General features: G+C 30.5%; 2 protein-coding genes across 4 annotated transcripts in view; one reads left to right on the top strand and one right to left on the bottom strand.

Annotated features, from left to right (window-relative positions):
• Nucleotides 1–6,635: 6,635 nt before the first annotated feature.
• LOC124421529 (J domain-containing protein) lies at nucleotides 6,636–17,092 on the bottom strand. Its single transcript, XM_046956800.1, has 5 exons — nucleotides 16,861–17,092; nucleotides 14,675–15,511; nucleotides 12,000–12,101; nucleotides 11,804–11,920; nucleotides 6,636–10,664 (listed from the first exon to the last, which is right to left on the bottom strand). Exons 2-5 carry the CDS (start codon nucleotides 14,756–14,758, stop codon nucleotides 10,425–10,427), a joined length of 543 nt encoding a protein of 180 aa, XP_046812756.1. The 5' UTR covers nucleotides 14,759–15,511; nucleotides 16,861–17,092; the 3' UTR covers nucleotides 6,636–10,424.
• A 7,033-nt stretch (nucleotides 17,093–24,125) lies between these two features.
• LOC124433033 (phosphoinositide 3-kinase adapter protein 1) overlaps nucleotides 24,126–26,402 on the top strand; it is a 38,431-nt gene continuing 36,154 nt past the window's right edge. The window contains exon 1 of one of the 3 annotated variants that reach the window (XM_046982528.1): nucleotides 24,126–24,725. The gene's annotated coding sequence lies outside the window, so the exon portion shown is untranslated. The remainder of the gene's footprint in view (nucleotides 24,726–26,402) is intronic. The other 2 variants (XM_046982527.1, XM_046982526.1) reach the window with 2 other exon arrangements.

The following is a 26,402-nucleotide window of genomic DNA, read 5'->3' as shown; positions in this document are numbered from 1 at the left end:
CTCTGAAAAGTATTGACATTCTCTATGGAAAACGTGATAAGCGTAACCAATATCGTAGATTTCAATATGTTTATGAATAGTGACGTAAAACACATGTGGTGCTTTATCGAAGGTTATCAAAAATATTATTTCATTCTAGCATCTATTCCATATACAGAAAAGAATATATATCCCATATATTTATGCTTTCGCTTTGTGTATTTATTTTTATACTCTGTTGACTTGAAATTATCGGTCTATTAAACAGAATACATTTCACATTTATATTTTATATTTCATAATACATATTACAAATATAAACATAAATATATCTTAATAAATCTTTTGTAATAATCCATGCTATTCTTCTTTTCTCTATAAAATATTAAATGCATATACCTTTGTTCTTTCTTTCTTTCTTCATTATTCCTATGCTTATAGTTATATTTGCTATACCATTGAAATATTGTACGAAGAAGTGAAAATCGCTCACAGTTATATTCTCAACATCGATCCGCATCCACCTTTAACCTCCCTTACCACTCTTTCTCGCTCTCTTTCTCTCCTTCTCCCCTTTCTCTCCCTGCCTCTCTTTATCTCTCTCTCTCTCTCTCTCTCTCTCTCTTTCTCTCTCTCTTTCTCTTTATTTCTCTCCTTCACCGAACCAAGCTTTACAAACATTCGCCTTTGATCAAAATTTCCATGCGCATCGATAACTCGAACTCATCCTACCCGTTAAATCTTATTTTCTCTTCCCTCCAGACTAGATTCTTTAAACGATGTAGAACCGATTCTCTCGGACGAGATAATTCTTAACACGTATCACTTTTTTTTTCGTTTTCTTAGAATTCTCGAAAATCGATCGGACGTTGTTGACCTCTTTTTTCCCTCTGTTTCAAAAAACATATCTGACAATGGAAACAAATTTTTTCTGAAGATTATTTCTTCTTTTTACCAAATATTGAGATCATCGATACTGTTTTTTTAATGAAATCTTACATTATTTTTTATTTGCTGAAATTGATTCCTCGTGCCGTTTTTTGAATAAAAAACAATATAAATGAAAGGATTAGTTTGTGAGATATATTTAAAAAAATTTCTGAAGATTTAAGCAACTGTAACAAGCCGTGATCTTTTTTTTATTTTTGTTTATTGAAGTTAGAAGCAAACGTTACAGGAAAAAGATGCATGGATCTAGGTGGATAAAATATTCACAATTATATATTTTTTTCAAATGAAGTAATATCTATATATATGGATGTACACAAGCAATTAAAAAGAAAAACAATATTCATTTATTTGAGTAATGCATATATTCAAAAAATTGACAAATTTTCAGTTTATTATTTATATGCATTCATTTTCGAATTCCACTTTTTAAAGGAATATTAAACTATGATATATAAATTGTCGTTATGTTAAGCCTAGCCTGTAACTCAATACGATACAACTAATTTATTTATCGATAATTGAGGCTGTAAATAACTTGCCTACTTCTACGTATCCATTAACAATTTTCGATGAATAACGCCGAGGCAAGCGAGTTAATGAAAACGAACTAGGCACGTCACGTATTTACGATGATATTAATTTATAGATGATAAGAATATATGAAATCCATGAATGAGAAAAAATGTCATAGCGTCGTAAAAGGAAGAAACGAAAAAATAAACAAAAAAGAATACGCTACGGACTAGAAAACAAAAGAAAAAAAAATCAAAATTATCGAGTGCTCGTGGATATTAAAAGTCACTCGTTTCAATTTTACACTTTTAACATTTTCTGAAAAATAAATCGAGACAAACGTTTAATTATTACAATTATACAAACATTGAATTATTTACTGATATTATTGCAATAACGATTCGAATGATATTTAAGCGAATATACAGGTGTTTGAATGAAAGCATTGTTTCGAAATTAACTCACATACTATCATAAGCAAATAAAACAAAAAATAAATTTGACTTTATTCACCGTAGTTACCAAATATAAATATAAAAAAACCAATTTCTCAAATAAAGACGAAGCAAATAAATACGTGATATAGTTTCATATTATGTTACGACTGTAATGCATTATTTCGTGTTGAGCGTAATTCGATGACATGAATTGGTTTATCGATAACGACGAGCGTCGTGAACAACGAAGACCTACTCTCACGAATCTCATCTGATCAATAATTTCCTGTATAATATAATATGCTTATTCGTGAGAATAGTATTTGTTTATTAAAGCTTCAAAGTCAGAGTGTAGATTAGGCTATATGTTTCTAACTAGCCTACATAATTTATTTATTTTTTTATTTTAATATATCATCTATTACTTCATATAGATATATACATTAAATCTATTAAATATCCATTCATTTTTTTATAATTATATATCTAATTAATTACTATATACATACTTTTATTTACATAATTGACGGACCAACTTTTATAAATTATCATAATTACCTCTAAATTCTTTAATAAATGGAAATTTTTAAACAATCAACTTGCAATTGATCATATTTTATGGTTCACATTTTATCCAGAAAGTATGTACCTATTTACGTTACGGATGAAGAGAAAGACAGAGAAATAGAGGAAGAGAAAGAGAAAGAGAAAGAGAGAGAGAGAGAGAGAGAGAAACGAAGATAAAAGAAGCATCGTCGTCGAAAATTGAGAGCTCACGCCAATAGCGTGTTATCTGTTGAACGCAGCCAGTAGCTTCATGGCTGCCAGCTTCTGCTCAAGATAGAGTCTGAGGAGAGAAAGGAGAGATGGAAGCAAAGTGCATTCAGGATAATGGCGTCTAAAGGGAGTCCTAGTTGTGCATTGGTAACTACCATACGCTACAAGACCGATTATATTAGCTTTCTGAGACACTCACTAGCTCTCTCTCTTTCTCTTTATCTTTGTCTATTGGTCTAAGGAACGTTATATTCATAACTCAAATATTATGATATCACTAATTTCATGATACACTCGTAACAAGAGAAGGACGATGGAGTCAGGTAATAAAATCAAAGCTCGTTATTCTGGTCCTTTCACGGAGAAATTGCTAGAGAATCTTAAGGGTACAGGAAGTTCTTTTGTCATCGAACGGTAACACATGGAAGACAAGTAACGAACCAATGTCGATCGTTCGGTACTTCTCTGATATGAACGAATGAATAAACGAATAAATTGAGAAAATAAAGCGAAGCTTTTTTAAAAAGTTCGTTAAAAGGCAAATGTTTAAAAGATATCGTTCTATTTTTATTAATAACGAAAAGTATCTTTATGTAGCTACTTTGAGATATCATCAAAGTCTAATGCAAGCGTTTTAGACAAAGGAAATTATTATTCGGTGTTCCTTAGAGAGAAGCTTTCGAGATATTACGTACCTATATAATACTGATCATTTTATCAGATGATAACTTTGTAATACGACAGTCTCCTTTAATAGAACACACAAAGGAAAGGTCCACGAAATTCTATTGTTACTTGCCTGATCATATATGTATATCATAATTATTAATTATCTAATACAATAATTGTTTCATGTGGATATCTTCTTTCATATTGTTATATCTTTTGAATGTAAGTTTGACAAATTCCCTTACTGAAAAAAAAAAAATATATATATATATACATATGATAATTACATTAGTATTACATAATAATAATGGTAATACTCCTCCTTTCCTCTTCTGAAGATGTCTTATAGAATATTTGTCAAAAATTAACGATATTTCTAGGATGAACGTGACGATGAATATTTTTTATTTATTTAGTTAAAAATTCGATGAATTTTTCAGCAGGACAAATATTTGTTCGGGACGACGACGACGAAGCAGCTAAAAATGCATTTTTTAATTTCGATCGAAAGAAATCAAATTTCCACCCAGAAAACCATTACAGATTTCGCGCTATACCCTTTAAGAACGACTGGTACGAAGTTGATCCCTCCGTAAATCAAAGCATTCGATTTGGTCAAAACCAGAATATGTCAATTTCATTTTTGTGGATCGGTTAATTGATTTCGTAGTTAAGAACTTTAATATATAAAACTTTAATATATAAAATTTGAATATAAATTTTTTCATCAGAATTCCTTTCGTTGATTACGATGAAATTAAATATCCTTCGACAATCTGAGCGTTAACGCTCACTTTTTCAAAATCTGATAAAAACAACAGTAGTAACTATACCAAACTAATTTCAAATTATTTCCTGAATCATTCGCTTAAGTTACTTTCTTAGTATCTTCATTAATTGGTATAATCCTTGCTTGTTATCGTAGTGATCTATAGTCATCTTAATTACCCTATAAATTAATTCATAATTATAACAGTTATGTGAACTTAATAAGTACCTGTATTATCTCTCTCTCTCTCTCTCTCTCTCTCTCTATTTCTCTCTCTTTCTCTTTCTCTGCGTATTTCAAATTCTTGAGATAATAATTTCCAATCGAGATATTGAATAGAAATAAAAGAAGAGGTAAGTATTGTAATATTGATCTCGCAAAAGATACTCAAAAGAATTTTGTATCTTTAGATTACGATTCCCAATGCGATTCTCATCGCCTTTGACCTCTAGGAGAGATATCTCTCCGAGTTGAACATTTCTATACAAATATATTTCGTAGAAATTCTTGCGGTAGGTCGTACACGACGAATGATGTTTTCCAATAGTGGAACTCAGTCTGTCGGCAGATGATTGGGAATTGGGGCGAGGCATTCACGTTTCGCGCTTCGAAAGATTCTCAACAATTTCGATCGTTTATCAAACGGTCGCCTTCTATTTGTAAATCTCTTTTCCCCCAATGGGATAGCCCACCAACAAGTTCAATTATATTGAGTCAACGAGACGCGGGTAACACCAAACAACTTTTCTCTTTCCCCCGTTTTTATTTATTTTGTTGTTCTTCTTTTCTCGTTCTCTCTCTCTCTCTCTCTTTCTCTCTCGTTCTCTCTCTCTCTCGTTCTCTCTCTCTCTCTCTTTCTCTCTCATTCTCTTGCTCTCTCTCTCTCTCTATTACCTTCTTGTAACGTTGAAACTTCACTTGTAAACTCAATATATTCTAATTTATCCGACAAATTGGATGCGATTCTATCGGTAGGCAATACTGATTCTTTTCATACCAATATAATTATCTATCTTTTATTTCATTTTTTTAATTCTCCTGAATTTTTATGAAAAACAATTTTTTTTAATTGAACACTCACAGAAATCTAAAAAATTAAGATGGTATATTATTAAAAGAAATAATTTTTCTAAAAAAATAATTTATGAAGTTGCTCGAGTGATTCAATACTCTCGACAGTTTAGCTTATTTTTTCCTCGATTCCTTCAAAAATGAATTAAATGTTTTTCCTCTTGCTACTGGCAATATGAACATTTCCAAGAAAATTTTCTGAGAAATATCCTCTTCTATGTATAACAAAGGATAGGTTGGAAAATATTTAATCGTTTAGGTTCGTTCTGCAATCGTCGTAATGCAGAATCAATTTTCTTAATGAAGGTCGTTAAGATGACAGCTGCCGCGATCAATTATCAAGAAAATAGATAGTATAAATATACGTGATAAGATAATAATCTCATATGAAACACGTTATCCATTATAAAATAGTAGTAGTCTGTCAATTGGCTTCGTCCAAATTTTTTATCTTTTTTTTTATTTTAAACAGTTGAATCGATATTACCAATATATTTGAAGTATTAAATATTTTAAATTCTTATCGGTAAAAAGAACGATGAAATTCAATATCAATTATTTATTGTCTAGATCGATTAAAATCAAGACAATTTTACTACTGAACAATTTCAAATAGTTGTTAAAAATCGAAAAAATCAACTTTGGGAAAAGTGATTTCGTTTATTAATAAGAGAATAAACTCATCGTCGACTGTAAACTGATGTCTAATGCGATAAGACGATAATCAGGATTATTCTTATCTATATACTCAATAACAACTTAAACGTCTTCCAGTTTCATCTCACTTCCAGATCTATCTTATTTTTATCTTATTTGCATTAAGTATTACCTAGATGGCTTTAACGAGCAGCCAAGATATTATAACTAAAGTAATAAGAAGAATGTTAGCCCTTCTAGACAGGACTTCTTAACGACCTTTAAAGAATCGACCTAAGTTTATCCTCCCTTTCTAAAGTCGGCACAGCCATCGTTGCTTCTTTTTATAAAAGTCATATTTTTTACTCTTAAATATCATCCGGCTTGACCTTTTGCCTTTGAGAATAAAAAGATAAAGAAACTTTTGTTTTTTTGTACACAAGATGATTTTCAACAATATTTATTTTTTTTTAATAATAAAATTTGTTTCCTTTCTTTTTTTCCAAATAATAAGTAATACAAATACTTTTTCTTCGTAAAAATAATTATTTTATTCACATCGAGTTATTAAAATAAAAAAATAAAAACCTGAAGCAATGGCCTCTGGTTGCATGTAAATGATAAAAAAGAGAAAAGGAAAAATATCCGTTAAAAATCGTATGTTCCATTTTTGTTTTTTTTCTTAATTAAATCGGTTATTTATCAACCAATTACTATCGACAATTGAATATATACGATACTTCTTGTGAACAAAAAAAAGTAAAAACGTTCATGCTTTAACATCGACTATGTTAGTTGTATAACAGATCTATAATACAAAAAGAGAGATAGGATTTTCATAATTAAACACATTTATTGAATCTTTAATGGTGCGAGTACACGTCGTCACGTCGACCAGCGCGTGACGAATACATAATTTTTACATAATAATTTACATAACGAAATCTCGTGCCTCGGAAAATTCATGAACACACATACACACACACACACACACACACACACACACACACCATACATACATACATATATATATATATATATATATGTATATATTCTTAGAATTTACATAACATTATTAACACTCGGACTTGTATTTGGTCAAAATTTTACAGGTTAGCAATTGAAAGGAAGGAACAACTTAAGAAATTAGGAACATATGTGTTACCTATTGGATTTATCATCCATAATGATAATTATTAATTTCGATTAAATTTTGTTTTTTTTTTTTATAAATTAAATCTATCAATATCTTTTTCCGAGAGCACATCTGACTATAAATCAATATTACATATAAAATAATAAATAGTCGACGATATTAACGACGATAATACTCAATGAAGCATCGTAGACATAGTCACAGACGAATCCGTGATAGAAAAATATAGGTATACAGGTATATGCGCATACACGTACAGGATGGTCCAAGAATTTCTCATTTAAAAACTACGCAGGCAAAAGTGTGGCCGATCTTATTTGATAAAATGCCAATGAAACTTTCAGCTTTTGCATACTAGATTTGAATTATTATTATCAACTATCTCTTCTTTCTTTCTTTTTTTCTCCTTCTTCTTCTTCCAATTTCTTTGTTTTTTCGTTTTTCTTCTTCTACCTCTTGTATCAATCTTAAATCTTTTATAAAATTTCTATGCGATCAATTTGCTCTTTTATTCTTTTTTTTTACGCGTCAATAAGAACGAACACTATCTACGTGGTCCTTAAATTCTTTGTTATCTCAACATTATGCTGCTGTCCTGGTATCCTTTAAGAAATATATAGACATAAATAAAAACCCATATCTATGGGCTTTCTGGATCAGGAACAGATAATAGATGAGGAGAAGGGATAAGAATCGTTCAAAAGAAAAATGACTTTTAACGACAATTGCAATTAATTCGAGGTCTAATGTTATTACGTTTTTATCTTTACGACAATAACAATGACGATAGTGGCTGTCGCTATTATTATCATTATTATAACTATTATCGTTATCGTGCTATGCTTTTTCATCGAACAACTTATTTGTTTTTATGACATTATACATTGATGATATATGCAGTTTGCACACGGGAGAGTTCGAATGTCATTACAAAAAAAAAAGTAAAGATAAAGTAAAAAAAAATTAATAAAAAAAAAAAAATGAAAATGTATGCAGCAATGATAGTAAAGTGAAATTTTTAGAACAATGACTAAAAGATATATACATCGATACACATGTGCATGTATATTAATTGACCACTAGACCATTAAATTGTTATTTGAACCAGCTATAGATAGGCATGTTTTAATTTCTATGATAAAAACAAAGAAACAAACATCCGTCGATCGATCAATCGAGAGAGAAAGAGAGACAAACCAAAGGTAAAAATTTTGTTTAATCATTACAATAACGTCGTTGATAATCTGCATGTTTTGTATGTATTATATATTATATATACATATAAAAAGAATATATATTAAAATGAATTGGAAAATTTTCGAATAAACCATTGAAAATTTTCTCAAAACAACTCCAATATCATTGCGTAACGACAAGAACGTAAAACCCTGTTAATGTTTGTGCGCGTATGACGTAAGATAGAATAAATAAATAAACAACAAGAAAAAAACAAATAAAAAAATATATAAACTATCAAATGATGAAGCCAAAAATGTGTCATTTTTTTTTTTTACTAGATTGGACGATGAACATGAAATTCGAAAAATGTCAAAAAATGATGACGGGAGGTATAAAATGGATAAAACATTTTTCGAAATAGGAAGTGACGAGGAGTAACGGTGTAAGTATTTTGCTTGCGTTTGACATTAGATACAGGTACGAGTGCGCTTCTTCGCTCTATTTCACAATGGAATGGATTTAAAAAGTTTGGTCTTTCTCGAGTACGAAAGAAGAATAAAAGAAAAAGAAAATAGAGATACAATTCTCAAGTTCGATTCATCCTCCGAGTTTTCGTTCTTGTATTTATTTGTTTTTTTTTTTTTGGAAAGAGGACAAAGATCTTATTTGCGCATTGTCGCATATTTTATTTCGTACAACTGAACGTTTATCGAACGTCAAAACGATCTCGTTTCTTTTTCTTTCATTCTTTTTTTCTTTTCTTTTCTTTTCTGCTGGTATTTCTTTTTTTTCTTTCTTCCCCTTCCTCACAATATCCATCCCCCTTTTCACACTACTATTTTGGAAGACAAGACTCTTTCAGTATTCCATTGGGAAGTGAGAGCCTTACCGTAAAAACAACAAATTTAATCTTATCTCGCGACTCCCCCGCACGTGGAATCGATAATTTCTTTTACACTTTATAATTCTTCTTTTTTTTTCTTTTTTCATTCGTTTCATTTATTTTCTTTATATCTCTTTTTTTATTTATTTACTTATTAATTCATTTATTTATTTATTTATTTATTCTCTCGACACGACATCAAAAGCACTGTCCAACCAATCGACCCTTATCGCTCGCTCTCTTATTTCAACTCGATACAACTTTCTTATTTTTGCTAATAATAACTATTCGTGTTATTAGGAAATGTCCATAGGGGAAAGAAGGATTGAATTCGTTTATTTATTAACGCGAGATCAACGTTAAATAAGATTCACGATCTTATTTTTTATACATAAGTACATATTACTTTCGTTTTCTCTGATCATTATTTTCTCACTTGTAATTGTTCTTGGTCGAATAGACGAGCAAAAAAAATTAATAACTAAATACCATAAACCCCGTACTGGTGTTATACTCTCGTATTTTCCTTGAGCTCGTGACATGATTCATCTCTCTCACTTCAGAGAGAACGAGAGAGAGCAAGGGAAAGCGAGGGAAAGCGAGAGAGAGTGAGAGCGAGAGAAAGCGAGAGTGAGAGAGAGAAAGAGAGAGAAAGAGAAAGAAAGAGAGAGAGAAAGAGATCCTTCAAAGATTAATATTTTTTTATTTCTGTCCTTCAAGGGTTGACGATAATCATTCTTTTTGAAGAAACGATTTGCTGGAGCAAATTCTTTTGGAAGAAAAAAAATATATTTTAGAAATTTAAATTATCAAGATTATTTTTCCTGAGAGAATAAAAAAAAAGTAAAAAGATAAGAGAGAAAAAAAAAGAAAAAAGTAATATAAATAAATTGTTCTCGACATGGGAGAAAAAAAATTAGACGTCCTTAGTATCATCTTCCGAGCCATTTTCCTGCTGTTGGTTGGACAGTGATGAACGATAAATGCACAAGGAGGTATGTATACGTTTAAGTGTGTTTGTCTATGTGTATGTACGTGTAATACGGCGCTCCTTTCTCGTATATTACGGGTGTCCCATTTAAATCGATTTTCTTTCGATTGAAGTCAATTGAAAAATTATAATTAAAAAGTATAAAAAACAAAGAATAATTAATCGACTTCTTTCCAACACCATTAAAGATTATTTTACATACAACGAATATAACGTTAATCGATTAAAATAGAACACCTTGTATACGTATAGATGTATTGTTGTTGTTATTGTTGGAAAGAATCATCTTCATTGTCAAACAGAGAGCAAGAAAGATAATTAGAATTATATGACGATCGAGCTTGATCCTGTGCGATACGAAAAAGGAAGGATCCTCCATAAACGATCGTCGTTCTTCTATAGATCTAAAAATTTTAGATCTCATAGTTACGAAACTTGTTGACGACCTCGCTCGAGGCTTGCGAGTCCCACTCGATGTCACGCCGAGCACCATAGTAAATGTTAGCCCCACCCTCGCTGGCCCTTCTGTGAGCATTCGGGGCCTGACCTTTCACGTGACCTGGTGAACCCTCGGCACCTCCCCCTCCACCGCCAACGGTACTTCCATCCGGCAACATCCGGTCCTTCGTTTTTGGTGTACTCCAATGCATCGACTGCGAATTCATTCATTATTTTTTCATCCTCTTTTCTTTATTTATTTTTTCTAACTTCCTTTTTTTTAAGAGTAGTAAGGTAGTCATACGTTAAAGGTTACTATGACGTACGTTTAAAAATATCATAAATTGTTTCCCCTTATATATAATATTTTATGATTTATAATAATATTTTATGATTTAAAAAATGACGTAGGAAGTTGCATTAAAATAATATTATTTTTAATTAAGTTGTAGCGACTTATGATCATTTATTGATCCATTCATATTCACATTCAGATTTACCCTTATAAGACTTCTATGAGACTTCTAGAGATTTTTGAAAAAAAAATAAAAAGAAGAAGTTCTATAGATATTTTTATGTCTTTGTTACACTTTCTAAAGCGTGCTTCCTTACAACACGCAAAACCGTCACAGTATATTATTTTCAAACAATGTTCACATTTCGCATAATGAGAAGGTAAATCGAGTCAAAGGAAGTGCAAACTCAAGATTTATTCTACAAGTACGTATGCATGTATACACGCTCCTCAACTTCGGAGAAAATGCAAAAGTTTACGGGACTGTTGTTTATGAAGACTCGTTTGATCATATATTTAAGTAAGTACTTCGAAACATGGTACCTCCATAAAGTCTCGTTCATGAACAAGTTATTTACCTATATTTTCTTCAAACGTTTACACAACCAAACGTTTTACGTTCAATAATTTACTATGGATTTTCATAAAACTTATCTTTGTATAAGCTTTACATCTTCTTTTTATTTTCGAAAAAAATAAAAAGGAAAAAAAATAAAAAAGGAGAAAATCATACTTACGTTATTTTATTATTTATTTAAATAATAGATACCATATATTTAAAATTCCACGAGTATTTTAATGCGTGAAAATGTCACGTAAATTCAATGTTCGATTTTCGAAAATGTTTTCAATATTAACTTGATCACCAAATTAATTTTGCGTTAAAATGAAACCAAAGTTTTGAAGAAATTAAAAAATATTTTTTGTTTGTTTGTTATAACAACAACCGAGAAAAATTCATTCTTATAATTTTATTCCCGTTAATGGTTAACAGGTTAAATTTCTCGGACTATGAATATTCTTCTCTTTTCTTTTCTTTTTTATTTCTTTTCAACTTACTTGATGAACGTGTTCCTTCATGCCAAGCCACTGCTTGTAGCTAATGGAAATACCGCTATGCCGCCACTTGTCGTAATTGCTCCTCTTTTCTGGGTCGCATAGAATCTCTTTGGCATTCTAAAATAAGGTCGAAAATAAAATCGGCCGATAAAAATTTTCTAACGTTGCTTATTCTACGGATAAAAGAAATACATACTTTAAGTTTTTGAAATTTTGCCTCGGCTTCCTTGTCACCGGCATTTTTATCAGGATGATACTGTAGGGCTAGTGCCTTGTACTCTGCTATGATTTGCTCGACCTATGGCATAAAATAAAAAAAAAAGAGGTAAATAAATTTTTCTTCAATATTAATTGTATGAAGTTCATTATTTTCTTGGCAGAATGTTCAATCATCAATGAGCATTGTTTGATTACGAAATATTGAAATTATTTCTATGTTAGGATATATAAAGAAACAAAGAAAAAAATTCAAGAGATAGAGACTCATTGTTTAACTCGATTTATCAACATAGGTCAGTAACATTTATTGAAGATAATATGAATTCAACTTTAAACAATTCTATGAGTTATATGAATCGATAAATATTTTTGCAATCTTATCGGAAATTTATTTTATTACTATGTATAAAAAAAAAACAAAATAGAGAAAGGATGAACAAACAAATGGGAATAATGATTCGCTATATATATATATATATATATATATATATATATATATATATATATATTTCATCTTCATAAAAAAAAAATAAATGAAAAAATAAATTTCATTGATTACTTCGAGTTTGAATTTTTTATTCTCGTTAAAAACCGTGTATATAGCAAGCTAATCAAGAAAGATTTCACGGTGCATTTCACCTGTCATTAAAATTATCGCACAATAAACGATGTTACGAGTCGTCCGAATTGCATGCGACCTTCAAATGGAATTAAATTTCGGTCTCAAATTCGAGGTTGAGATGGACGATCAGAGTTCTATCCTTTTCATACTAATTATCCTACTGGTATCAGAATTATTCTCTATCTCTGTCTGTCTTTCTGTCTATCTGTCTCTCCCCCCCCCTCTCTCTCTCTCTCTCTCTCTCTCTATCTCTCTCTGTGTCTCTGTGATTATTGATAAACGATAATCGTATTTGTATATAAAACAGGTGCAAGAAGTAGATCAAATAACTTCTATTAGTAGATTTACGTATATGCGCACAACAATCCTCCTAATTACGAAACTGTTATCAGTTTGCAATTATTATTTTATCACTAAAAAATTTTATTATCTAACGTGAAATTCAATCGAACCGATCGATATTAACGCAATTTCGTGAGAAATGATTCGATGAAAGAAAAAAATATGATTGTGGCATTTTCTTTAAAAGAAAAAAAAAGAAGAAAAATCGATCTTAAAAACATTTAAGAGTTATTTTCAACGGCAAATCTAAAGGCAAATTAGACGAAGCAAGTTAGAAAATCACTGTATGATATCAAATGGAATGAAATTTTTAAATACGTATTCTTGTTCCTTCTCTTTTTGTTTTTTGTCATGAATGAATTCCGTTTAATAGCGTCCATCGCAATACTCCGTTGAATTTAATGGTGCCCCCTTTTGTTCAAAACTTTTCGCTATTTCAATGGACTACCGGGCACATTTTACGAGAGTACATTATTTGCAAAAGAAGAGGAAAAAAGGGGGAAAAAAGAAAAGAAAAAAGAGAAAAGAAGAAAAGAAAAAAAAAGTAACGGTACTCCTTTGATAATGTTACAAATGCATGCATGAACTAAGTGATCCTTTGTTTTCAGTTTAAAATTCATAAGTACGAGAAAAGAGGAAAGGGACAAGCATTGGCTATCTATAAAATTAATCTCTCAATAATTATTTCTTGACCTAATTCATTTAGAATGAAATATTTATAACGCTATAAGTTTCTTTTTTTAAGAATATAAAAAAGAATAGAACGAACACCTCACACATGTTCAAAATGCACGTTAACAACAACATTCTTAAAATTTTAATCATTTTACCTTAGAAATATACTGATAATAATACTATTAAAAATGATAAAGAATTCGAAATATATAATCACATTTATATGACAAATACGATCTTTTCATTTCGGAATAAAAATACGGCTTTTAATATAATCAGGTAGATTTAAAGTAATCGAATTATTCTATGATGATTATTTTATGATAAAAATAACTTTTGTCATCGTCGAAAAAAAATAGAGAAAAGTCGTAATCGTCGATAACGATAACGAAATTGAAGTGACAAGGAACCGTAAAATATTAATATGAGCCTTTAAGTCGCTCTTTAAGTGAAACTATTGCCTTCACATTTTACATTAAAAGCCGTATTAAAGGACAGTACAAGTAGAAAAGTGTCCTAAGGTCGATACACAAATTTTTTTAAATTTTATTTAGCAAGGTTTAAATCGTACTTCACATGCATATTATATTTCTGATCCTTAACCTTCGTTGATAATATCGATAAAAAGATTAAAATAGCAATTAAAATATTTGAATTATGGTTTAACATTTAATTTTATTAAAATACATTTTCGAATTTAATTATACTTAATTTAACGTATAACGTTTAAACTTCATCGCGCTTACAAAATTAAATATAAACAAAATAATACAAAAATAATTCAATAATAAAGTGTAACCATAATTTTATTTATCGTTTAACGTTTCGGTTAACCTTTCGGTTTCTATCAACATTTCCAAATGAATGAACAAATTCGATTATACAAATCATAACAATTCGAAAATTCGATAATAAATCGTAAATACAATTAAATTTTTTCAATAATTCGATAATCCTAAATATATATCTATGAATGATTATTATTTAGATAGATAAATTATCGAGATCCTTACCGTCGCTGACTCATCGCAGGATAGAAGAGCGTAAAGATCCTCGTCCTCGTCAGGCTTATAGTTGATCACGTCGTCGACACTCATTTTGCGTTAGATCAGATTGATTTAATTAACAAACAAAAATCTTCTTTTCCTTTCCGTTCGTTCGTTCGTTCGTTTTTCGTGAAATTTTAGAGCAAGAGAATATCAAGAAATAAACGAGGAGAATGAACAATTTACTCGAAAAATGAAATTATCGTTGAATTTCTTGCGAGAAAGAAGAATCGATTATCGAGAAGATTGAAATGTTCTCTCTCTCTCTCTCTCTCCCTCTCTCTCTCTCTCTCTCTCTCTCTTGATAATAAACTCTCCGGCGCGAATATTCGTCACCTGTTGCCGTGTCTCGCACGTCGCCGACTCGGGCGCTCAAGTGACGAACGAAAGTGGGAAATCCGTGTCGGAGACCCGGAAAGACCCGATTCCCGGGAAATTCTCTGCGCATGCGCACTCTACACCAACGATCCTACCCCTTTTCTCTCTCTTTCTCTCTCTCTCTCAGTGTCTCTCTGCCTCTCTATCTCTCTCTCTCACTCCCTTTATATATATATATATATATATATATATATATATATATATGTATATGTGTATGTGTATACGCATATATATCTTTCTCTTTGTGTCGTTCGTCCTTCCCCTTTTCGCGAATGCGCAGTCTACCACACTTAGCGGCTGCTCTTCTTTTTCTTTCTTTTCCTCCTCTTCCACTTTCTTCTCTTTCTACTTCACAATAAGTAACGTCATCCGTGGTGTCTATCGCCTTGAATCCTTGACGAGGAACTCCTATTCAAAGGATTAATCCTGCAAAAAAAGAAAGGAAAAGGACGCGATGGATTATTTCCCAATACGATCCAGAAAACGAGGTTTCCATTTAAGAAATTGATCACAATGAGAGAATTTCCTTCTCTCGTTGTAATTTTTATATTTCCATTTAACAGGTAAGTATAATCAAATGTTGTTTTACGAAGTTGTGTATAAATCGTACGTTCGAGATGTATTTTGATAGCACGGTTATTTAAATATATTGTGACACTTTAATATATTTCGATAAAAAAATCGTGAATAATTTATTAAATATACCCCTCCGATATGCTTGTTTTCTATGAGGATAAATCGTTTGTTTTTCTGTTCTATTTATTCTTCTCTTTTTTATTTTATTTTTTTATTTCTTTGTTTACTTTGAAAAACTTTAAAAGATCGATCTCTATGCCGTATTTTAAGTGATTTTTATTATAGGGAAACTAAAATTTGTCGGATATTCGACTATTGTCTGTATTGATTGAAAATCATACGTACACTCGTCGAAATCTATATATATACATACAAATATATATATATATATATATATATATATATATATATATATATAATATATTATGTAAGTTGCGTGGGATGAAAATAAATAAAAAAAAAGGAAAAAATGTTTCTCGCAATATGATTATAAATAATAAATAAAAAAAGAAGTGATTGATTTCCTCTGAAATCAATAGTGAATTTCATGAGAGAAAAAGAAAAAGAAACAAGAAAGAACATGTGTTCATCGTTTGTTTCTTTCATGATTAATAAAATACATAGCGATTTCTTCTCTCATTTTATATACAAACATCATCTTCGTGTACGGACCTAATTACATTGTAAAGCATCGTTTTAATCGCACGAGACAAAACAATTGCAGCTCGTACTTGATACATGATGAATCATAAGCTTTCGTTTCAGCCTTGAATCCATTCCATAAAGTTACCTTTCAATATCTAAGCGGAACAACACATGAGCTAATACAGTATAGTACAGTAGACACCTGTTTGTAAGTAAAATCTGTTCGCGACACAGAAAAACTTTGTTCCACTTACAAATACTCATTAACGTTTTATTATGTAACTCAATAACAAGAATAGGAGATATTTTCAAGCAGGAGGTTTCAAGAAAATTAAGAGAAAAGGAAAAACAAATAAAAAATAAGAATAAAAGATAATGCAATGAGAAGTTAAGAACGCTAAGAAGATATTATCATTGGTCTTTGACATCTAGCGTCACAATTTCGACACACACGCACAACGAATTTTCCGATAGTATGAGAAATTAAATTAAAAAAAAAGAAGAAATAGAAAAAACTGAATAAATTAAAATCTTTTTAAGTAGGAGAGATATACCTTGAAAGATATGTGATATAACGTTATCTCAATTTCGTCGATTGATCTTTAATTTCACGATCGTCACTTTCTCATATTTAATAAAATTTATAATACCGAATGACCATATGATCTTTTTGATAATTTAATCGCGATCTCGATCGAAATTAAACCGTTTCAACGATCTAGGAATATTCAATTGAGACCATACTGCGCATAATACGTCTTCCACGTACGAGATTCCGGATACTTGTGGCTTTCACTCAACGCTCGATCAACCTTGAACCTTCTCTCTCTCTCTCTCTCTCTCTCTCTCTCTCTCTTTCTCTCTCTATATCTCTCTCTCTCATGATCAGAGATCATGATTTTCTTTACCGACTGAGGATGCATATCTCGCCATCTTGAAGGAACAAATTTTCTTTTTTTTCTTTTCTTTTTTTTCTGTTTTTTTTCCTTTTATTAAATGGTTAATGTTATAAATTCGGACTATAATACAAAATATTTGATCCTTTCGTTGGTACATTTAAGAAAATGAAAAAAAAGATCTTCAGCTTTTATCCATTTTTATCTAATGGTAGAATCATAAAAGTGAAATCAAACGAGAATTTCGTCTCCGTATAAAGGAAAGAGTGGTCGCGGTCAATAGATTCAACAAACGTTACATTCAAATCGTGAAAAGAATAGAGGAAGAATTCACTGGTATTTCGCTATTTTTCGAAAATCGTTATTGAACACCAATATCGAAAAATCCGCAATCTCGAAATGTCGAAATTCTCGATGACTGGCAAGCACGAATCAATACTGCGAAAAAATAAATTAAAAAATTCGAGGGCAATCTGGAAAAAAAAGAAAGAAAGAAAAGAACAAAAATTGGAACGTTGGAAGCGAAAGTGCCTGAAAACATACGACCCGGTTTACATGATAGCTTCGCTCGGTCTCTTGTAGTCGCCTACATGGCACTCTGTAAGCTCGTTAATTGAGTTTGAATCGGGTCTTGGAAACACGAAGACCTACTCCCAACTACAAGGCATTTGTACAAGACCAACATCTCGTATTATCTTGTGTCGCATTAATTTACAGTAAATTTTGTAAAGCATCAGAATGCTCATTAAATTACACACAATAATTCTATGGTAATAAAAATATTGAATATTATACGACTGTTCGTTGAAAATTATTTTTGATAATGAAAGATAAATATCTTTATTCCAATTTTTCTTTTTTCTTATTTTTTTATTTTTTTTTTATTTTATATTATCTTTAACAAGTCACTCACTATCAAACGAACGAATTGAAGATGTCTTTCCTTCGAATGAAATATACTCAGAAGAAATAAGTATTAACTAATGGGGAATATCTTTTCAACGCAATATTTACTTACTCTATAAATGTCGTTTGTGATATGTTCTTCGACTGTTGATATCGTAATCATTCAAGGGCATATTACATTTATTGTAAACATTTTTATCGTATCTTTTTCGATGAGCTAAAAAGAAGAACGTAATATTTCTTATGGAATTAACTCTATATGGGTCAATTAAATTTTCTTTATTAAATGAGGTAAAGTATGTATTTTCTTATACCGGTAATTAAGGAGACTTAATCTCATCTTTTATATAATTGAGAGATAAAGTAGGCATCTGTTTTTGAATTTGTTTTCAAGTCAAACAAGAAAAGTTGAAATGACCGGAGCTCGAGAATCTCGTCTCTGGTTTCGAGTAGTCTTACTTCGATGAAAACTAAGTGAGAGAGAGAAAGAGAGAGAGAGAGAGAGAGAGAGAGAGAAAGAGAGAGAGAAAGAGAGACAGAGAGACAGAGAAAAAGAAACAGAGAAAGAGAGAGAGAGAGATAAATATGTTGCCTAGTTTTATATTATCCGAGATATATGACTCTATAAAAAGAAAAATTGCTTTTTCGCTTTAAAATTTTTATTTCATACTTACATGCGTTTGAAATTTATGTTCAGAATAATTTTCTTTCTTTTTTCTTTTTATCCCATAAATTTTTTTATCGCTTTCTTTGTATTATTATCCAATATTCAAGCTATTGAATCATTTATGAGGAAAGAAAAAATGATATATATATATATTAATATATATATATATATTGTATATAATATACATAGATGTATAAATAACAAAAATGTACGCACATATGATGTTACGTAAAATCGATTTCATCGAATATTTTTATGTCACTTCCATATTATTCCGTATATTTCCGATATTCTATATTGACATTACATAGACACCTTTGATTAAAAAAAAAGAAAGAAAAAAAAATAGGGAGAAACAGAAAGAGAGAAAGTTTGCTTTTTCGCTGCCGTTGCGAGTGCATGAACGTGGACAAATAGAAAAGTGTGTGTTAGTGACATGTTGATTTTTCACAAGTGTTATTTAATGTGTCAATTTAAAAGTTATATTTTTTTTTTAACCGATTTGTTCTAAATAATTACTAATCGATAATAAAAAATTACTAAATAAATACTAAACTGATAAAAAAAGTTTATAATAAATTAAACATACATAGGTATATTTATAGATATAAATATGCATATGATATATAATATTTGACTTTTCATTTTTACTTATTTTTTCTTTTTTTTTGATCTATGTTTTTCTTACATAATACATACTTATAGTTTGTATTTTTGTATTTATTACATAATACATTTAAAGTTTATAATATATTTATAGTTTCTATTTTCATTATTTTTAGTAAAAGTAAGTGCATATAACAATAATCCTCATGTTGTTTAGACCATCATTAGAAAGTCTAATTCTCTTGGGGATCACTTGGATGAATAGAACAGAGAAAGGGAGTGGAGACAGATACAAGGAGGAGGGAAAAATAGGAAGGGAGAGGGCATCGAAGGAGACACTAAAACGTGACTGAATGCATAAAATCATTATGCATTCGACTTGCCTTCGTGAAAGACGACGCTGATTATCGCCACCTTCGTTTACAGCTGTTAAGTCGAGGTATTGTTTCGAACCATCACCTTGCCTTTTGCCGTTGAAGAAAACAAATGCGCTTACCTTGCGATTTCATGCTTTTGAGTATTTTCTCATTTTTTTTTTTTTTATAAAGAGCGAACTTCTGCAATTAAAGTTCGATAATGAGAAACGCAAGTTACAAATATTTCAAAAGAAATTTTAACGAGAGACTTCGAATTAATTGTTATATAGCATATTCTTGTAACTTTATTATTTTACTCCTAGGTTCATTTGTTAAAAAGAATTAAAAAAAAAAAAAAGGAAAGAATATATACAAGATGTTCCATTGGAAATTTCTTGCGCAATTATTTTCCAAATTATAGACCGAATAAAAAAATATTTCAGATAGAATTTATCCTGTTTTATGGAGAGAGAGGGAGGGCGTTAAAAGAGGGTTACAGTCGTCACGAATCTTTTCTAGGTGGACGTGTTTACAAAATTTCAAGGCGACCATTATTTCTTTTATATATGGAACTTAAACTACCTTGAAAGCCCAAAGTGTTATGGTCAATGAATTCCACTCGGAATGAGGTACACGCCTGTCTAAATATAAACATACAGATTCATATAAAACGACAAAGGTCACCTTGAAATGTCGAAAGCGCGTATATCTAAATAGTTGTTACCGCTATAAGGCGTCGCCTCCAAAAGCAAGGTAAGTTTTGTTTGAAAAATTATTTGAAACGTGCTATAATTTGGAAAATAATTAAGTGCGAAACTTAATATGAAACACTCTATATATATAAATATATATATATATATATATATATATATATATATATATATCATCTAATCTACTTTTCTCAATATTTAAATATTGTGGAATATGAATATAAAAAAAATAAATTTACGTGTCTTACGAAAATAGTTACAATCGAATAATAATATTCAATAATATTTAACTGTTGAGAAAAGTAAATTATATACACACACACACAGTGTGTTTCGAAACGTGTGGGCATAACTTCACGAGTGAATTGAGCATATTAAAATAAGAAAAGAAGTTCATATAAATGATATGATATAAATTATCGACATGATATTATCTCTGAGATTCTCAATCGAATTTCTGTCTTTTAATAACTCTATTAATAAGCTGAATTGTGGGAGTACTTTTATCTGCGATGATACCTCAGATTTATGATTACGATTAAAACACGGTTAGTGTTAGTTTAGAAAATGATTACTTTAGTATACAGCAGTAGATAAAGTTAAAATATTCGGACATTATTTATTATTCAAGGATTGCCCAACAAATTCAAACAGTATGAAGTAACTTTCATATAACTGAAACGAGTCAGAATCTCAATGATAAGACATTCAGAACCATGTTTTCCGATTCTTTTTTTTATCATGCAATCCAATACATATGTTTGGAATGATAATGCGGTAGAAATATTCATAATGTAAAGCTTTTAAGATCTTGATAGACTTTAGTCATTATATATTATTTTATAAATGCAGCTGTTTTCATTATCTTCTCGCAAGAATATTTTATGAAAATATTGTAGAAATATTTAAAAAATTAATTCACTCTCCTCGACCGGCCTCCAAAGAAGGGGATATTATTTCATGTAACTCATTAACAATTGTATGCAGCTCATAAGTTGAGAAATGCTGATTTAAAAACTCATATTCGAGCCGAAGATAATAATTCCGAGAAATTTCTCTAAATGCAATTAAATAATTGACATAATCAAAAAACAGCTATATCTCGGAAACAAGCTCATATCGGACATATGTTTTTATAGAACTTTTTTTTTTTATTTTAATATACTGAAATCCACATATTCTGAAACATCCAATATATGTAATCTATTTTTTCTTGATATTTAAATATTATTGAATATAATTATTTAATTGTAACTATCTATGATCTACACGAAAAGACACACAAATTTAATCTAAAAGATTTATATTTGTTTAGAAACAAAATGATTTTTTTCGATAGTACTGCATTAAAAAAGATTCAGATTTTTTACTTATGAATATTTAGATTACTCGTAAATTAATGTAAAGATTAAAAAAAAAAGAAAAAGAAAAATTACTATACTATTGTAATTATCCATATTTAAATAGAAAGTGTAAAAAAAACTACATAGAATTTTCAACAAAATATTTTTGTTTTTACGAGATAAATTTATATATCTATAAAAGATGGGAAGTGCGTAGAATAAAGTAAAAGATCAAAAATAGACGAAAAAGGAATAGGAAAGAATGAGAATGGCGTTGAGAGAGGGTTCATTTTTTGCTCGATGGTGAAATTCTGTCGTACGAGCCTAATCTTTGAAATCTGGCTCGTGCTATAAAAATCTGGTGGCCGTGCTTAGTAGCTTATCGATTTATGGAGGAGAACATGAACATAATAAAATGTGGTCGGCAGTTCGAGCGAGCATCGTCCACTACGCTACGATTTGTCAAATTAGAAAGAAAGGAGACAGAGAAAGAGAGAGACATTGACAGCTGGTCTACATGTGTTTCACACATTTAAGTGTACGTAGAATCCTGTGCATTCACTACCTCGTAACATTCGCCCTGTCGCAACTCCCAAAAATGTAATTTTCCTCCACGAAAAAATTATTTTTTCTCCAGCCATTCCAAGTCTTCCTCTTATGAAACATCCTAATTACGACCCTTCATGATAAGAAAAAGAAAAAGAAAAAAAAAAAAGAAAAGGAAAAAATTTTTTACTACAACCTTTTCTGTCCTTGCGAGGACATTCTTGTTATTTATAATAGTAACGTATCTATTATTATATTGAAAACTTTTTCGTTTTTATGCAATTCGATTTGAATTAAAAATTTTAACTCATATATCTATTCGTCCAAAAGAAAAATTATATAATTTAACAGAAGTATCTTTTCTAGTACGAGAAATATCGGATAACTTTATGAAATTGTATCATTGAAAGTTCACTTCGTACTTCATCTTAATCAAACTTCCGAGAAGCGATGTCGAAACGTTCCTCAAAGTATGAAGTACTAACCCAAGATTCGATTCTGTTAAATAAGATTAACTCGAAGTTCACAAAATTTGCGAAACTAATTTTCTTTGAAAATTTTCTTTTCGACGATACGTACAACATAGAAGACAAATTCTGATAGAAGAAAGGTTACCGTTCTAAAACCAGAAAAAGCGATAAAAGAATAAAAGAGGGAACGTGATGTCAGAAGGGTCGAACCCTTTTCTCGCGAAGGAAAGGAGCGTGCTGGTTTAAGAAGGAAATACATCGCCGCGCTTCGTTTCCTTACGCACATGCGTAACAGACACGCAAGCGTGCACGCGCGCATCACTAACCTTACCTCAACAGAAATTTTCGATAGACTTACTATGTGAAAATGCTATCTTCCTTGGCTTCGTGTGTGTTTTTTTTTTTTTAACTTTAAGTAGTACACGCATATGCTTCCTTAACGCAAAACGTATCATGTTCGTGAAACATTTATTTTATATAATTATAAACCTTTAGAATCAATTAAATCGGTCGATTGTTTTTTTATTTTTATTTTTACTTTTTTTTATGTTGAAAAAAGAATATTAACGACAAAATTATACGTGCTCGATGAAAAGAGATCTAATAATGAATTTCTTATTTAATATTTCTATATGTCGACCTTTTCCACTTTTTCTTCCCCGTACTAAATTTCACTTTTCCTTCCTCGAGCTAAATTCAAAAGTTCATTCAAATTCTTCGATAAAGTAAGAAAATTGATAATTTCAATATTCAGATTTCTTTAAGTCATTTCCATTTTTCTTTTATTTTTGTGAATGTAAAAGGATTTTATAACCTAATCCTTCATATAAAAAATCTATCAGCCCATCGGAAAAATCTATACGTGATCTTTGAAACGTCTTGAAGTGTAAAGATCAAGATTAGTCTGTTTTCCATCGAAAGATAAACAGAATATAGTAGAAACCGTAAGAGGAAAAACTTGGCCTTGATTATAAAGGAGACTTATGTCTTATCTATTTCGTAATCGTACAAACCATCAGGTTTATTCTTTTATAAAAGCTTTAACCCTTTTATCTTTCCCCTTTTTTTCCTTTTAATCATCGAAACTTCACATTTCGATGCGTACCCCCTCTTTCTTAAGCTATTCATTCTCTTTTTCTCCTTCTCTCTCTCTCTCTCTCTCTCTCTCTCTCTCTCTTTCTCCCTCTTTCTCCCTCTTTCTCTATCTATGTATATCTCTTCTTCTCTCTCCTTCTTTTTTGTAGAGCCAAACGGTCTCGGTACCATTTCGCTCCGTCCTTATTTATCTCGAAATAACGTTGTCGTGCGTATAGTGGCTTAAATGGGCGTTTCTTCGTACGTTGCCAGATGCGTGGGTGGTGGCAGTGAAGTGAGAGAGAGAGAGAGAGAGAAAAAGAAAAAGAGAAAGAGAAAAAGAGAGAGAAAGAGAGAGGGAGGGAGAGAGAGTAAAAGAAAAAGGGAGAAAGAGACAAGAATAAGAGAAGGAGAGCACGAACACGACGATGGTCACATGGCCACGCTCGAGTCTTCCTCTTCTTCTTCTTCTGGCCCGACTGTCAGTATTCCGTGAAGTGTTGTACCGTGCTTGCGTGCAGTGCCGTTTCCTTCGTCGTCCACGACGACCCTGATGAAGACGAGAGTGAATCGAATAAAAACGATTTTGACGTTAGACTACGTACGGTTTACTCGAGAAAACTTTGACTTTCTCTTTACAACTGCTACGGGGGGAGGTTGATAATTAATTTGTACTAAGGTGGGGAATAGTGTGTGTATAGAAAAAAAGTAAAAGAAACATTTTTTAATACAAGAAAAGAGAAGAGAAGGAGAAAGAGAGAGAAAGAGAGAAAGAGAGAGAGAGAGAGAGAGAGAGAAAGAGAGAGAAAGAGAATGATCGAGTCGCTGACAGGTGAATATTAAAGGTAAGAAAGAATTATTTTCTAGATTGAATCAAAAGTTGAAAAGTTTGCCAAAAACGCGTAACACGTATTCTTATGAGTTATTTTAAATAATTTATTTAGAGTCTTATTGATAATCTGAATCGATCGGATCTATCGATCACTGGTTCGATCGTTCTATTCGCCTGTTCGTGACGTCAAAAGTAAAATGGATTCAAGGAGATCGTATACAAGGGACAATAACAAATAGTCGTAATGTGTTATTATCGTACTCTGTAGTAAGTACAGTGTCTATAAGATGTTATACGGGCTAATACTTCGTGGTTATTATTATCTTGAATATTTAGAGGGCAAATGGTAAGCAGCAAGAAATGCGTCGTAGCTCTCGATTGAGTCTGATGATGATCACCAATCGTTTAATGTAGATATCGATTTTTCGCGTCGAAATCTATGTAAATCCGATCATTTCAATATCGATTTTATTAGCAAATGATTTATAGCTGGAATTAACAATTGGAATTAATTATTTTTTAAATTAACAATGAACTATTAATTATTATTAAATTAACGGTTTTAAATAGTCATGAATTACTTTCCATAAGTATAATAATCTTTTAAAAGGAGTGAATTGTTAATTTGTTATTTGTGTTTGCGTGCGTGCGTTAGATCGTCATTTACATATATGTTAAATTTATTTTTAAATAAATTTTTTGATCTTACACGAACACGTAAAGTCTTATTTTTCAAGCTTGTAAGGTCGACTTAATGATTGTCGATGCGAAAAACGATTCCCTCGCGTTTCAAGACGCGCGAATGAAAACAAATCATTAGTCAATGCTTAAAATAATAATTTGTTAGCTATTTTCGAGGTAAAACAAATTCCACGAAGGACGATCAAAGTTCGCCCCTTGCCGATTTTTTAGAGGAGTCAAAGATTTTTCACAAGTATTCTTAATATCGTTGAACGTCTGCCAATCATATAAGTTTCAAAAACGTTCGTTCTATCTTATTGAAGAATTAACTGATTATCAAAAGATAATTTAACGTCATCGAAGAAAAATGTCTGTTCCGTGTATTTTCTCTTGATGAAAATATTGATGGTGAATTTATACCTCTGATGTAATTTACAAATAGACCTATCACGAAATAATGATAGAGATATCTGAATATATTTATTATATCAATAATATATATATATATATTATATTTATATATATATATATTATAATATATATATATTATATTTATATATATATATTATAATATATATATATATATAAATATATATATACATAAAAAAAGAAGATCGAGTTAATCATTTATTTTATCTTGTAACATTCTAAATAAGTAATTAATGTTTATATTCAAAAATACGAATTATTAGGTATATGATTCGAATTATTTTTATAATCATCATCTCATATGTATTAGAAAAAAATTGGATAATAATAAATAACTATAGTAATAAATAAAAAATAAAAGGCAGAAAAAAATATAAGGAAAAACGAGAGAGCTGCGTTTACGTTCCACGCTTAGCGTTCCAGAGGGACGAATATTTTTAGGGTTGCCCATGTTGAGGAATCTGTACGAATATTCCATTAGGAATTAGGCAGGCAGCTCACCGCGTATATTAATAGATCGAACCTGACAGCCGAATCTGAGCAGACGCGAGGAGTGCGTCTTTCGTGTTTCATACGACAC

The sequence above is a fragment of the Vespa crabro genome, chromosome 2 (genome assembly GCF_910589235.1).
Source record: "Vespa crabro chromosome 2, iyVesCrab1.2, whole genome shotgun sequence".
In the NCBI taxonomy this organism is placed as follows: domain Eukaryota; kingdom Metazoa; phylum Arthropoda; class Insecta; order Hymenoptera; family Vespidae; genus Vespa; species Vespa crabro.
The sequence above is the reverse complement of the archived record's forward strand: the minus strand, read 5'-3'. Positions and strand labels throughout refer to the sequence as shown.

What these genes read in the sequence shown, in the direction of transcription:
- LOC124421529 (XM_046956800.1), bottom strand. Translation starts at nt 14,758, where the DNA reads ATGAGTGTCGACGACGTGATCAACTATAAGCCTGACGAGGACGAGGAT. An exon ending in CCTGCGATGAGTCAGCGACG is followed by an intron (nt 12,102 to 14,674) that starts GTAAGGATCTCG and finishes TTTATGCCATAG; the next exon opens with GTCGAGCAAATCATAGCAGA. An exon ending in TGAAGGAACACGTTCATCAA is followed by an intron (nt 10,665 to 11,803) that starts GTAAGTTGAAAA and finishes ATGAATTCGCAG; the next exon opens with TCGATGCATTGGAGTACACC.